Consider the following 16227-nt stretch of genomic DNA (forward strand, 5'->3'; position numbering starts at 1 on the left):
CCTAGACCCCTCAGAGAATGAATTATTTGAAAGGATGGGGTTTGAAGTCAGCTAGGAAACTCAGTTCTGCTATTCCTAAATTTTCAGTGGTGTTTTAATGTCTTATTAAAACATTCCAGGGGCACCTGCGTGGCTCAGTTGGTTAACCATCCAACTCGTGATTCTGGCTCAGGTCATGAACTCATGGTCATGTGATCTCATGGATCTCATGGGATCAAGCCCCGTGTCAAGCTCTGTGTTGGGTATAGAGCCTGCTTAAGATTCTTTCCCCCCACCCCTCCCTCCACCCCCCCTCTGCCCCTCTCCCACTCATGTTCTTTTTCTAAAAACAAAAAAAAACAAAAAAAACCAAAAAAAAACAAAAAAAAAAATTGCACACATTTCCTTGCAGCCTAAAACTCACAAGCCAAACAAACAAACAAGCAATAACAAAAAACAGGCAGGACAAAAAACCCAAAAGAACACGAAACATGCCCTAGAATGTCAATGTACTAATTTACAGGAAGAAATACTGTTGTTACCCCCGATCAAAACACTCACAGCAACATCACTGGGAGAATCTATATCAGAGAGCAAATTAGCACTGATTGAGAATGCTGCCTCAGAACAAGAGGACAAGCTAGATGATTCAAAGGTTTGATGTTGTAGTTCCCCAAAGTATGTGTCACAGGTTATTAATAGATACCCTTTGGGGAAAAAAATGTTCCATTGTCCCTTAAGCTTGCAAAATACTGAACAAGTTTCTTCTATGTGGAACTTCTATCAGGGAGCCCAACACGCAAGTATGTAGATGTATCCCTAGGGTTGGGCAAATCATGTAACCTTATGCCTCAGTTTCCTCATTTATAAAATGGAGATGGTGAGGACTGAAATCTGCAGTGCACCGAAGCTGGTCTTAGCAGCAATGAACTGATGACCTGTGCCATGAACCACCAATATCCCAAATGACCCCCAGTAGCAGATTAAAAATGGCTACAGCTCTTCTTTGACTGGTCTCTTGAATATGGGCTGGCCTGTGACTGCTTTGACCAAGAGTAGCTGTGCAGTTCTGGACCTGGCCTTTAAGATGGCTGGCTGCTTCTGCCTTAGGTGGTCGGAGCCCTGAACTTCTGCATGAGACATCTACTACCCTGCTGGAGAGCACACATGACGAGGCCCAGAGGACACAGAATGAAGTGAAGGGTCCAGCTGAGTCCAGCCTTCCCATCATGCCATCAAGCATGGGAGCAAAGTCATCCTGGATCCATAGCCCAGCCCAGCCACCAGTTGCCTGTCACTGAGAAATCCCAGTCTACTACATGGTCTTTCCTAAATTCTTTATCCACAAAATCTTGACAGATGACAGAAAGATTGTGGTTTTCTGTTTGTTTTGTTTTTAAGTAGGCTCCACACGAGCATGGAGCCCAACGTGGGGCTTGAACTCATGACCCTGAGATCATGACCCGAGCTGAGATCAAGAGTTGGACACTGGACTGAGCCATCCAAGCGCCCCAAGCTTGTTTCAAGGGACCAAAATGCCCCACCTCACCCCCAACTCCATGTTGGCTACATTTTACAGAAACAAAGACATCTGAATTGAAGTGACACTGGTAGAATTTGAACTCAGTTTTCTTAGCAACGGTCCATGCTTTCAACTGCTCACTATCTAATCCTATCAGCTGGCTCAAAGGATTAGGTTCAGCTAATGTAAAAACTATATTCCAGTAAGTTATGTCTGTGACGTCTTCAGTAATAGCTCCTGAATGTATAAAATACTAGAAACAATATTACAGGAGCTGCAAACTTTGAAAATATATTTGCTCTGGGTTTATCAGAAGCTGAGAGAGAGCACTTAGCATCACAGATACTACCACTGCTACTAACATTAATTCGCTACTTAATTGAATCTATAAAAAGCTACCTAATGATTATCAACATAATAGGAAAGTCACTGGAATTGTGTGATACAGTCCCACATACCAGATAATGGCTCAGACAGGGGCATTATTTCATTAGTAATAGCCACTTCAACAACAATGCAAAATTATGAGAGCAGTTTTTCAAACCAATAGTTTACAATAACTTGATAAATGATTTCTGCTGTATCTGGTCCTGAGAAGGCAGTCTTAGAATAAATACACAAAAAATATAAACTGCATGATTAGTTTAGGGAATACATTGTAATCTAAAGTTACAATTTTATAAGAGTAATTTCTTCCACTGTACTACTCATTAAACATTTTTAATATGATTTTTTAATATGATTCCTGTAGATACTAATTATACTTAAATATAATTAAGTATGCGCATGGTACCAAGTAAACACTCAACTGGCAGTTCTCATTATTACTGTTATTTTGTGATTGTTACTAAGTAGCATATCCCAAAGTCACTTGACTCTGGGAAGCTTTCTTGTTTTAAAATTTGTTTTTTAATGTTTATTTATTTTTGAGAGAGACAGAGCATGAGTGGGGGAGGGGAAGAGAGAGATGGAGACAGAATCTGAAGCAGGCTCTAGGCTCTGAGCTGTCAGCACAGAGCCAGACGTGGGGCCTGAGCTCACAGACCGTGAGATCACGACTTGAGCCGAAGTCAGATGCTTAACTCACTGAGCCACCCAGGCATGCCCCTGGGAAGCATTATTTCTGTTCACTCGTTATTAGGGATGTCCACATCAGCGGTCATCAGGGAGGATGTAACAGATGGTGGGAGGGGTTGTCTTGGTACCATGACGACCCTCAGAGTCATTGCCACCTGCTTCTCTTAGTATGACACGGTACAGGAGCATCTGCATTTCTGGCTGCTTGGGTGTTCCAGGGGCAGCAAAGTTGAGGAGACAGAAAGGAAGCAGAGGAATAGAAGTATCTGAGTTTGCATGGAAAGAGACACTGCTGCCCCTGGGGAGACTCTGAACTGCGCAGCTCCAGCTCTGTGCCTGGGGTCCCTGGATGATGGTGTCCCTTCCCCCAAGGATGTCCTCTACCCAGCAGTGGCCAGGACACATTCACATCTCACTCTAGTGTGGATACTGTCCCTCAAGAATACTCACTTTTTGGGGTTCCTAGAGCCCATAGTCCAGTACTGAGACAGAACATTCTTTTCCTGAGGTAGTAGCTTCTTAGCCTGAAAGAATGTATGGTGTTCCACACAGGATTTCCACAAGTTTTTGCAAGATCGGTAATTTAACATGTTGAAGGCCACAATATGTTCCCTGGATTCAGTCTGGGAGGAAAAAGCACAGTAGAGATTTCATCCGCACAGATGAAAGGGCAAAGGTGCATAGATGTTCTATGTCCGCATCAGTGGTCATCAGGGAAGATGTAACAGAATGTGGAAAACCAGCTTCAAAATGCCTTAGGTGAGACACCAGTGTCATAGGACTATTCAGGAGCAAGATCTGTTAAGCATCTTATTCCTGTGGAAAAGATGACCTGGCTCTCCCCTTTATCATCACTTGTGATTCTCCATGAACACTCTGATTTGGAATGTGCTTACACTCCTAGGTTGGATATATCTGGACCAACCAGATAAAGGCTGTGTGATACATTTCTTTTAAAACTTAGCTCTGGGAAAATCTCTCCTGAAGAATGTCTTCCACTTACCTGAAACTTGAGATTTTATAAGCCTTTGGATTTCTTTATTTGCTTTCCCCTGAGCACGGAGTTAATTTAATCATTTCCTTGACCCTCATCCTACCTGAGTGTAAGTTTTCTGTTTTCATGTTATATTACCATGTTGTGCATTTTGGGGCCACCTTTGATCTTGCAATGGGGGGGGTGTCAGGAGACCCAGATTCTAGTCCTAGTTTGCTCTGAGCTCTGGTGTCCTCATTTCCAAGTGATCACTGCTATGTGGAGCCATTTTAAGTACACATTATCTTTGAATTCCTGGGAAATGAACATAGTGACAATAAGTGAAAAATACATGGGGCACCTGGGTGGGTCACTCAAATTTGAGTGTCCGACTTCGGCTCAGGTCATGATCTCACGGTCTATGAGTCCGAGCCCCGCATCAGGCTCTGTGCTGACAGCTCAGAGCCTGGAGCCTGCTTCAGATTCTGTGTCTCCCTCTCTCTCCCTGCCCCTCCCCTGCTTGCACTCTGTCTGTCTGTCTCTCTCTCTTAAAAATAAACATTAAAAAAATAAAAAAAATACAGGACATAACAGGATAGAGCATGGTATCTCTGATTCAAATTCCAGCACCTCCACTTGGTAGCACTTTCGAGCCCTCTTCTCCATACTGATAACGAGAGTCATCTGGAGAGTGGTGGTCCCTCTTAGGAGACACATGCAAAGGTTACTGTGCATGTTTAAACACATCAAGGGGAGGAGCTGATCTCGTTGATATGTATTGCTACGCTGCATGGGCTCATGCCAGGTGCTCTGACCAATGCTTTTATTTAATCTTCTTGATTCCCGGAGAGGTAGGTACTACTACATTTCTGGAAACAAGCTAACTTGGGCTAGGGGAGGTTATGTAACCAGCCCAGCTGGTAAGTAGAAGAGTGAGGATCCAAACTCATCGTTACTAACTCCAAAGCAAGTTACGTCTGCTATCAGATAAACACATGAATTCTACAGGCAACTCTGGACTCCAACTTCCATTTTCTACCTCCTGCATGCCATGCTCTTTCTCCCCAGTCACACGGACGGCCAGCTGCCTTCGCCTGCTGAAGAACTAAGAGCTGAAGTGGCTAGAAACACAAGAAACAAAGCAAGTGTAGACATAACTCACCTGTTTTTGTCGTTGATGTATGAAGAACTTTTTCCTTTTGAAAGAAATCTTTAGAATGTTCACCCTGCAAAAAAATGAAACATATAGGGGCGCCTGGGTGGCGCAGTCGGTTAAGCGTCCGACTTTGGCCAGGTCATGATCTCGCGGTCCATGAGTTCGAGCCCCGCGTCAGGCTCTGGGCTGATGGCTCGGAGCCTGGAGCCTGTTTCCGATTCTGTGTCTCTCTCTCTCTCTGCCCCTCCCCCGTTCATGCTCTGTCTCTCTCTGTCCCAAAAATAAATTAAAAAAAAAAAAAAATGAAACATATAAAATGCACATAGGGATCAGCTGGCTGGCAGCTGATGCCTCACAATGTGTATCCTCTACTCCATGACCATGAGGAGCAAGGGCTCTCCGCTTCCTAGAGTTTACCCCGCGGTAGGAATGACAACAGGCCTGTAGCCTCAGCTGCATACCAAGGAGCTCACTGAAGCTGAGTATCACATAAGGACTACTGAATCACGATGTAGCTTTTAAATAATGAGAACCATGGGCAATGTGCTCTGTTTGTGGTCATTTGCTTTTGTGACAGTGTAGCTCTGCTTGAGCTGGTGTGTGCCTGGGGAGACCAGCTGAGGGCAGTGTGGAGCAGCAGAGGGAGGACAGACAGCAACCAGACAGACTTGGGCCCACATCTCCACTCTGGTACTTACTGGCCATGTGTCAAGTTTGCATAAGAACACGATTATAGCCCCCATGTGCAGCATTTTTATATACCGGTTCCCTACTAAAAGCTTTACATTAGTCCCTCAACTAAGCCTTGCAATAGTCCTGCAACATATTATTATTCCCAGTTCTCAGATGATGAAACTGAGGCTCAGACACCTCCCCTAAGTGCTCAAGATCATTCAATAAGGGATGCACAATCTGAGCCTCTGCTAACAAGTCCTGTATGACGTAGTTGGAAGGCACTGCCTTTTTCAGAGTGGTCTTGTGAGGATTAAGTCTGTTTGGTCCCCTGAGTTTGTAGACCAGAACAGAATACTTAGTAAAAGTCCAACTAAGAACTAAGGAACCACAGTGACAATACAGTTCCTGCCCAAAGGAAGTTCTCTGAGTTCTGGCCAATGTACCGCCCAGGACTCTGTAACTCCAAAACCTGCCTTGAGCCAGTTCATCCCTGTTTCCACAGAGTATCCCAAACCACAGGGTGACCGGAGGAAGGGGCTGCTAGTGGAAACCAAACTCCTTTTCCCAAGTACCGAATCTGGATGAACCTCACAGGTCAGAGGTAAAAACCTGGTCTCCACCCCTCCTTTAGAAATACCAGTTTAAAATCAGAGATAACATTTCTTTTGTTCAGCATATTTTTAAAGCATGATTCAGAAAATAATTAGAAGTGGTTTGCACTTACCAAGGATAGAAACTTGTGCAAATGTATTTTCGGTACACGGCGATGCCCGCAGAAGCAATCCCAATCATTAGATCTAAATTGTGCAGATCCTGTAAAAAGGAAGAACCGAGATTCACAGTGTGTTACAGTCATGCTTATGCCCTCTGGTAACTCAAGCACCCACGCTGTTATAAATAGCAGTATGTATAAGCTCCAAAGGAAGAATGTTATGGAAAACAGGCAACCGATACTTAAGATCCAAATGCTTAGCACCAGACTCTTCTAAAATGCACACGCGCTGCCTGAGAGCAACATCTGGGTCCCACTGGGTTAGAGAGTTACCAGCAAGGCCCACTCATCATTCCACGGAATCTTGAAATGAGTATCCAATTGTACATTTCCTACAATTGGTATTAGATATCATGTGAGCATCAGAAAGACCTCACCCTCTGCACAGCTTTACACCAATCTCAACTTCCATCACTGAAAAGGCTTTAGCTACTGTCGTGAAGTGTAGAACTGCTGACTTTAAATCCAACTGAGAAATAAATACAGCCTATAAGTCCAATACACTCAACATTTATTAAGAGCCTGTGCGCTAGGCATTGCCGTAGACAATGAAAACATGGGGAGGGGCAGAGACAGGGAGACAGAGGATCCAAAGGGGGCTCTGTGCTGAGAGCAACAAGCCCGATGTGGGGTTCGAACTCACAAACTGTGAGATCATGATCTGAGCCAACGTCGGATGTTCAACTGATTGAGCCACCCAGGTTCCCTGAGTAAAATAAAATTTTAAAATAAAACATTTCCTTCCCTTGAGTCACCTATGCCCCAATTTACCCTATCATATACTCCAAATTATATTCAATAGGAGCGGGGGCAGAGTCTGACTTAGTTACGACTGAGTGTGAAGTTTAGGTTTGTCACCTATTAGCTGTGTTATTTTGGGCTACTGAGCCTTAATTTTTCCTTTTGTATAATAAGGATTATCAAACCCACCTCTCCAAAGGCTAAAATTAGAGAACATGTGGCAGGTATAATTATATTTTCATTTCCTTTTGCCTTTCAAGATGTGATGGGACAAATCATTTGTGGACAGTGATATGAACAAGGGGAATTAGAGAAATCGGCCAAACAAAACATTGCTGACTGATACAGTCGAAAGTCCAGAGTATTCACTCCTGGGTACCCAGCTGGGATCCCATGCAACTCAACCCAGGATAGTAACTATCCACTAAATTCCCACGCCTGTCCCCACACTTCCCAGCTACACTTGTACTGGAGAAGGCAGGGTCACGTGACTAGTCATGGTCAATGTTCTAGGAGCAGTGATGGATCTCTTCTGGGCTGAATCATTTCAGAGCTGCTGTGAAGCCAGCCCTTCAACTTCCTCTTCCCTTGCCACACACACGAGGCCATGTTAGGTGAAGCCTCAAGATGGAGGCAGCCTGGCTGCCGAGTCACTGCACCTGGAGGGTCGCTGGGACCCATCGGAGCCTTTGAACTACTGGGAAGTGAGCTCTGTGGCATCAGGTCGTTGGTGTGTAGGGGGTTCTGCCTGACACAACATAGTCAAAGGTAACCCAGCTCCCTCTGATACCCTGGGAGGTGTGAGCCAGGCAGGTAATCATCTGGCTCGAGGTCACTCATGGGACACAGGGGGTAGGGAGAGTGCAGGTCAACTCAGATACAGATAAAGTCCACTTCACTGCTGAAGAAAGTTCTCCACAACATTCCACGGTAAGTGATTATTTGCAACGGAATAAAAATTAACCATCAAGTCCCAAAGCTGATATTTTATAAGACCCCATATCTTCTTCCTCCTTTATTACTGAGGCTGTAACTTGCCTATCACACGGTTATGGGATTGGAATGGCACAAAAGAAATGAAAGTGCTTCTATGAATTGCAAAAATCTCAGATGTAGAGTCTGATTATTTACTCAACTTCCCTGAGCCTACATTTTCTCACTGTAAAATGGGATGATTCGAAGACTGATTTCTCAAGGTTGTTATAATCTTTAAACGAGACATTGTGGTCTCATGAAAGCATCTGGAACAATGCCTAGTACCTACTAGGTATTCAATATTTGCTTCCTTTTGTATTTGATGTGGACCAATTACTGGCAGAAAATAGAAAGGTCAGAGGCCAATTAGACAGTGCTGGGATCATGTACTAAAGCTGCTACTTCTGTGCTGTGTGACCTTCCAAAAGTCCCTGAGCATCAGTTTCTCCATCTGTAAAATGGGGGTAATGATAATACCTCACAGCATTACTGGGGGAAATAAGCAAGCCACTGTATCCGGCAGATAGAAATTACTCAGTAGATGATGGATATTAGTCAATTTTATTTAAGACTTTTTTTTTTTAACGTTTATTTATTTTTTTGAGACAGAGAGAGAGAGAGCACGAATGGGGGAGGGTCAGAGAGGGAGGGAGACACAGAATCCGAAACAGGCTCCGAGCTGTCGGCACAGAGCCTGACGCGGGGCTCAAACTCGCAGACCGTGAGATCGTGACCTGAGCCGAAGTCGACGCTTAACCGACTAAGCCACCCAGGCACCCCTAGTCAATTTTATTTAAAAAGTCACAACAAGAGGCTCCTGGGTGGCTCAGTCAGTTAAGCGTCTGACTCTTGATTTTGGCTCAGGTCATGATCTCACGGTTTACGAGTTAGAGCCCCAAACTGGGCTCTGTGCTGACAGTGAGGGCCCTGCTTGGGATTCTCTGTCTCCCTCTCTCTCTGCTCCTCCCCCACTCTCTCTCTCAAAAATAAACATTAAAAAAAATTAAAAGTCACAATCAATTAAAATATTTATTGGTTTTCATGATTGTACCATTATAATTAAAAAAATTTTTTTTAATGTTTATTTTTGAGAGAGAGAGAGAGAGAGACAGAGCATGAGCAGGGAAGGGGCAGAAAGAGGAGGGGACAGAGGATTGAAAGTAGGCTCTGCACCGACACCAGTGAGCCTGATGTGGGGCTTGAACTCACGAACTGTGAGATCATGACCTGAGCCAAAGTCGAACGCTTAACCGACTGAGCCACCCAATATTGGTGCCCCAATAACATTATAATTTTTAAAAGCATCCAACTGTTAATATTGGCTCTGGTTACAATCTCAGTCCCTTACATGGGATTGAGCCCCATGTAGGGCTTTGTGCTGAGGGTGGAGCCTGCTTGGGATCCTGTCTCTCTACCCACCCCCCCATGTGTGCACGCATGCACTCTCTCTCTCAAAATAAATAAATAAACTTTAAAAGAGAAAGCTGTCATATTTGGGTAATTTGAACAGCAATGAGATGAAATAGTAAACACCTTGGCTCATTAAAGTATCACTTGGAAAATGGACAGACACATTTTTTGCTTCTTTAATCATCATATGAAATCATCTTTACAAACTACTTGTTTCTGGGGCACCTGGGTGGCTTGGTCATTTAAGTGTCCGACTTTGGCTCAGGTCATGATCTCACAGTTCGTGGCTTCGAGCCCTGCGTCAGGCTCTGTGCTGACAGCTCAGAGCCTCGAGCCTACTTTGATTCTGAGTCTCCCTCTCTCTGACCCTCCCCCTCTCATGCTCTCGCTCTCTCTCTCTCAAAAATAAACATTAAAAAAAATTTTAAAACTACTTGTTTCTGGGGTGCCTGGGTGGCTCTGTCAGTTAAGCTGCCGACTTCAGCTCAGGTCATATTCTCACAGCTTGTGAGTTCGAGCCCTGCATCAGGCTCTGTGCTAACCACTCTGAGCCTGGAGCCTGCTTCAGGTTCTGTCTGTCTCTCTCTGCCCCTCCCCCATTCGTGCTCCCTCTTTCAAAAAGTGAATAAACATTTTTTAAAAAATAAAAATAAAATAAAAATAAAAACTATTGTTTCTAATTCCCATGACCACCCCGCCCCCCAACCCCATGGAAGCATGAAACATGAAAAAACAACTGTATAACCAACTTTATAAAATTTCTGAATATTGTTATACAAAGCTCTTTTTTTTATTATACTGGAAAAGACATAGTCTCCAAGAAGTTTTCAAACCTTCGGAAATTAATTTCTGAACCCGGAAATGCCGAGGGTACCTACCCTACCGCTGTGTAGCTCCACTCCATAGAAGTCGAGGGTCCGTGCTATGTTGATAAAGCAAGATTCAGCTTCTGACTGCTTTAGTCCACTACAGAAGACAAGAGACAACACAGAGCTCTCGAATCAACAGAGCACACAACTCCAATTTTTAACATAAAAATCCCCTCCAAATTGGTAACATTTCTGTAAGGTTATTAAATGCCTTATGTTATTAATCTTCAACAATCTCACCCTAAATTCTACTAAACCAAGTCTTTTCTCTTGCCCACCGAATAGGACTTCATCGCCTGCTCAAGTCCTTTACTGAATAATACTTCCCATTATTAGGCTCTCAATACTCAGATACGGAAGGAAGTCACCTTTTGGAATTCCCACCCTCCTTGTTCCAAGTTGCTTACGTGATAGGTGCTCTTCAGGTCTTTCCACCTTTATCTATTCTTCTGGCAGCCTCAAACTCCCAAACGTCACTGTGCTATTTTAGGATGCTGGCTTCTGCCTGGGAAACAATTCTGGGAGGGAGGATTGGCCGTGCCTTTTAGAAGGGACGCCGATTGCTTGGCCTTTGTTTTTGCAGCCTTCCCAAGAATGTCAGGTCCCTTGAGACCTGGCCTTCCTGGTCAGGATGGCCCTGATCTGACCTGGACTGTAGAGTTGCCTCTCTGTAGCTTTGAATAAAATGAGGCAAAGGACAAGGAGCCCAGAATTGGGCATATCTGCTGGAATGGAAGCTGGGCCTGCGGCAGCTGCGGAAGACTGGGCCTCCCTTCTGGAATGAAGGCGGTTTCACGACCCGAAGCCAGGGAGGATGTGGGATTCACAGGGCCTCCTGGCATTCGTCCACCTGCCTGTCTATTCAATGATGCTTGATGGAGCCACCCATTTTATCAAATGTGGTCAACTGTTAAAAGTTGCCCGGTAGGTCAATTTGTGGGGCATATTTAAAAAGGGCATTTCCGCTAGGAATTAACAGATTTCAATGACACCCTAAAAAAGAATGCTGTAAATCCCCTTAAACTCTTACCGGATTTTGCACTTTACAGAAATGCTAGTTATGCCAAATATATCTGCCATCGTAACATCTCAAAGGTTCACAAACCTCCGACAGCTTAAAAGAGGATTCATGAACAAAAGGAAGAGAACACATCAGACATAAGGGAACATAAGGTCTGAAATGTGAGACCTGGGTTCCCAAAGTAGGCCACCCCACCCCTCTTCTCACCTGTGCTGTTCGTGGAGCGATTCCACCTTCGTTAAAAAGTCATCGTTCTGATCTGGTATAAACTGACTATCAGAAAGATAGCCTGGATGATGAATGGAAGAATCATAGTCTCCAAAATGCGCTATCAAGACAGAATGAGGAGGAAATTGCCTTTTCAATATGGTCTGCATTCACAAGCATCTATAGCATCACAAGAAAAGCATTGGAAGTATTCTTCCAAGAGGTTCTACCGCTGCATGAACTTGAGCTTCTCCTTAGCTCCAGATTCTACATTTCTATCTGAACCCTATGTGGTACCACCACACATGCTTCAGCTGAATGTTCTCTCCCTGCGGCCAGACATTTGGACAGTCTAACCTAGGCCCTATTCTAAACCCATGCTCTGTGGTGAGCCCTGCAGTTTGCACCGTACCCCTGGATAAAGAGAAGTAAGAGAAGCCACTCAAAAATGCCATGCCCTGTATGCCACGTCCTGTGCAGAAGATGGACTCTCTAGTAGCCCAAGGTGATCACAACTCTGGACCAGCCTGCTCCAAAAAATGCGTGTGGGCAGAAGGGAGGTTATGCCATCTTGACCACGGTCTGCACCTTGACCAGGTCCCCGGAATTTGGAAAAGTGGTGGAAGAAATGGAACCAGGATGTGTTCGGAGGCACAGTGGGGGGTGGCATGAGGGCTGGGAGTGGGTGGGGCTGACGGGCCCTGGCAAGGTGAGGGCAGAATTCTGGGGCAGAAGGGAGTCAGGGAAACACTGGAGACCTGCAATTGCAGAGGGTGTAGGAAGAGGGCCTTACAGAGGGGTTCCCAGATCCATCCCTGGTCTAAGTGGCGCCTCTCCCTCAAGATCCTTGACTGCCATTCTGTAAACGTGACTCACTGACATCTACTGTGTAATAGATATTCCTGAGAGTTGTACATGGCGGCCCTGGGGATTCAAACCATTTGGGTGTCTGGACTGTTGAGGAGATTGGGAAAAAGACCCTGGGTGGGGCACCTAAGGATCTTGCCTGTGGGACACAGGGACACCTGCCTCCCTTCACGAAGATTCAGTTTTTCCATCTTTATAAAAACAGGAGAAAAACAAGTTCTAGTTCTGATGGGCAATTACTCTAGTATTTCATTTTCTCTTTTTTTTTTATTGAAAAAAAATTTTGTGTTTATTTATTTATTTATTTACTTAATTTTTTTATTTTTGGGACAGAGAGAGACAGAGCATGAACGGGGGAGGGGCAGAGAGAGAGAGGGAGACACAGAATCGGAAACAGGCTCCAGGCTCCGAGCCATCAGCCCAGAGCCTGACGCGGGGCTCGAACTCACGGACCGCGAGATTGTGACCTGGCTGAAGTCGGACGCTCAACCGACTGCGCCACCCAGGCGCCCCAATGTGTTTATTTATTTTTGAAACAGAGACAGAGTGTGAGCAGGGGAGGGGTAGAGAGAAAGAGGGAAACCCAGAATCTGAAGCAGGCTCCAGGCTCTGAGCGGTTAGCACAGCACCCGACGCGGGGCCCAAACCCACAAACTGTTGAGATCATGACCTGAGCCGAAGTCCGGAGCTGAACCCCTTAACCGACTGAGCCACCCAGGCGTTCCAGTAGTATTTCATTTTGTTAATGGGACACTTTCATCTTTTTCTTAAAAATATTAACCTTGATCTTTCCAAAGGTTTCAATGAATTCTTCCCACAGTTGGCTTCAACGCTAGGCGGCTTCTGAGGGCTAGCGTTGCACAGCGCCCACTCAACACAGAGTTCTAAATCAAACAGCTCCTTCTGTGACACGAGGATGGGGACCGGGAGAAGCTGCTGTGATGCTTCATGGCCAATCTCAGGAGGGAAGGAGATGAGCCGGGGAGCTGCTTAGGGGAATTCATCACAAAGAGGAGAGGCTAGATGCAAGCACATATTTCTTTATGTCGGTTTGGCCCTGCTCACCCTCAACTGCCACCACACCCAAGAGCTGCTCTTTGAGATCCACACCATAATGAAGGGATCTGTTTCCTCCTTACACTCTTCCCTGAGGGCTGGGAGTGAGGCAGACTCATCCCTGGGGCCTAGCACCTATGCATGGCACCCAGTAGGTGCTCAGGGATGCAGTGCTCAGAACTAACTGAAACAAAGGCTACTACAAAGTTCAGTTTGGGAAGGGGAAGAGGGCCTAAAGAGCCAAGTGATCTATGCACGCAGACTTGGTCAAGGGTAGACCATAGGCTGTTAAGGCCAGCCAAATGCAGCTAAGCTATGGACAGCAATGTCAAGGCTGGATTATGTAAGCACAAGTGTGGCGTATAGGTGAGTTTGTACATCGTGAAGTATAGAACCGTGTGTTTATAGGAAATAATTTAGATGCCCTGACACAGAGCCCCCAGTGAGGACAGCTTGAGAAAGTCTTAAAATTATCTTGTATAAATTCGTTTTAAAAGGGAAGAAACTAAAAAAAGAAAGAGAAAAAAAAAAAAAAAGAGAGAAGAAACTATGGTCCAGAGATAAGGGACTTCCCATATCACAGAAGCCACTTCCAGCAGTCAAGACCAGAACCCAGGTGATCCATGCCCCCCAGCTTATGCTCCTACCATTCCCACCAGCCTGCCTGCCAGGTCCAAGCTGCTGCTCGCCATTTGCTGAGGACAGGGGTTATGTCCCCAGAGGGCAGCCAAATGCTGCAAAGGGATTTTCCTAAGCCTCAAGGCAGAGTCCGATTAAATTTTACTCTATTGGTTTCATTTGCTCATGGTGAGCCTCTTGGACCTTGACTTGGTCATCTGTTTTAGCTGATAAATCCCGACCCCTGGGCCCTTCTGCAAACATGAACAGCAAGGTCATCTTTAGTCAAGTCACTAAATGTCTGAACTTAACAAAAGGCCTAGAGGGAATCTCCCTGTAGGGTGGTTTTCCCTTGGAATCTTAGTCGGCTACTCCGTGCAAAGTTTTGTGCTCACCACTAGAGGGAAACAAAGTTAAACAGTCATCTGCAAACACTTGGCCAAGCAGAGAGAGGTTCCCCTGTTGATTTCAAAGCGCTCATGACAACCCAGTGACAGACATTGCTTTTGTCCCTATGAAACAGTTAAGGGAAGGGAGACTCAAGGAAGGGACCTGCCCACACTGCTCAGCTGGTAACTTGGAGCCTAGACTTTGACCACAGTCCATAACCTTCATCTACTTACTATACCACACACCCTAACCTCCAGAGCAATACACTTTCCTATTCGTGGGGAAGCAACACATGCACAAGCTAATTATAGCAGGAAGATAAGGAAATGAGTGTTTATGTGGGAAGTACACTGTCGTAAGTTCCATGCATTCTTCTGGCTAAAATTTTATATTGTGCAGGAAACAGAGAGTATATTCCAGACACTCAAATGTGCGGCATTTCCAGCTGTCAAACTATTCTGTTGGGAAAGTCCTTTATGTAATAAAAGCAAGCCCCTTACATGTTATTCATCCAACACCAGCTTAATCTTGGAGGCTCTTCTCAGGGGTCATCACTAAGAAGCTTTTCTGGACTCGCTTCCTTCTCCCCCAAGCAAGATGGAGTGCATCCTCTGTGCTCACCCTCACTGCCACCATCAGCTGGCCCACCTGTGCCTCCCCAGCAGGCAGGGGACTCCAGAGAGAGGCCATGCTCTGTCTGTGCACCCTAAGACTGGTACAGAACCTGCACGTGACAGAGGTCAAGGGACATTATGGAATGAATACGTATTTCTAAGAACTTTATTCTTTGAGCCTCCTAAATACTTGAGGCCACCAGCAACCTATAAACTCTTTTCAGGTATTGGGGGCGCCTGGGTGGCTCAGTCAGTTAAGCGTCCGACTTTGGCTCAGGTCATGATCTCACAGTCCTCACAGTCCATCTTGAGTTCAAGCCCTGCATCGGGCTCTGTGCTGATAGCTGGGAGCCTGGAGCCTGCTTCAGATTCTGTGTCTCCTTCTCTCTCTGCCCCTCCCCCACTCCTCACACTGTGTGTGTGTGTGTGTGTGTGTGTGTGTGTGTGTGTGTGTGTGCGTGTGTGTGTCTCTCTCTCTCTCAAAAATAAATAAACATTAAAAAAAAATATTTTCCAGTATTTACCTACATTATTTTTTATCTAGTAAGAAAATGTGATTTTGCTTTGCTCGTCACTAGTGGGGCTTATCTTCATATGACACACCCCTGCCAGGACAATTTAGTGAAATGTAGTAGATAAAAATTAGACATCCAGCAGTACCCTATCCAAGAATTAATCTTAGAGAAATGCATGCACAGAAGTATCAGGAAGAATATATATGTACTTCCTGAGAGTGAAGGAATAAAGAGCTTATACTTAAAACTGCTTGTCTGACAATGCATGATTTCATTAAGCATGAGAGTCATGCTAATATTTCCACGGAAACCAGTTTCTGCTTTCTCGATGCTAATAACTTCCTTTAGCCCAGTTCTATCACTTGTTTGCAGAGGGGAGAACCTGACTTAGAATAGGATTTTCGTATTTGGTTCTTAAATTTTACTCTAAATAGAGTTTATTGTTTATAAAAGGCAGTTCTTCAGAAAGTTTTCTTCTGGGCAGACATGAAAACAGAGCGCAAGTGAGCACTTGCCACGCGGCGGGCGCTATCCTGAGAGCTTTCCGTATAATAACTCATTCCATCTTTACTACAACCCTAGGAAGTAAACACAGTTATCACCACTTCACAGATGAAGACACGAAGGCCTGGAGAGGCTCAGGGTCATGATGTATTAGTGGAAGAGCCCAAGCCCAGGCAACATGGCTCCAGGAACGTGCTCATTGACTCAGTTACCAGCAAGGGTCCGGCTGTAAAGTTTCTAGTTATACATTTCCTTACATGTATGATTTGACTCAGTCAATTTTGAG

General features: G+C 45.0%; 1 protein-coding gene across 7 annotated transcripts in view; it reads right to left on the minus strand.

The window, feature by feature from the left end:
* Positions 1–16227, minus strand: part of PTPN3 (protein tyrosine phosphatase non-receptor type 3) — a 148253-nt gene that overhangs the window by 46052 nt on the left and 85974 nt on the right. For 5 of the 7 annotated variants that reach the window (XM_019454247.2, XM_019454246.2, XM_019454248.2 and 2 more), the window contains 5 exons: positions 11378–11498; positions 10159–10246; positions 6107–6195; positions 4714–4777; positions 3029–3201 (listed from right to left, as the gene is read on the minus strand). In XM_019454247.2, coding sequence (XP_019309792.2) covers positions 3029–3201; positions 4714–4777; positions 6107–6195; positions 10159–10246; positions 11378–11498 — 535 coding nt within the window. Of the gene's footprint in view, positions 1–3028; positions 3202–4713; positions 4778–6106; positions 6196–10158; positions 10247–10389; positions 10507–10556; positions 10681–11377; positions 11499–16227 lie in introns of those variants that run through there. The other 2 variants (XM_019454252.2, XM_019454251.2) reach the window with 2 other exon arrangements.

The sequence above is a fragment of the Panthera pardus genome, unplaced genomic scaffold, assembly GCF_024362965.1.
Source record: "Panthera pardus isolate Hobbes unplaced genomic scaffold, ASM2436296v1 HiC_scaffold_20, whole genome shotgun sequence".
NCBI classification, from domain to species: domain Eukaryota; kingdom Metazoa; phylum Chordata; class Mammalia; order Carnivora; family Felidae; genus Panthera; species Panthera pardus.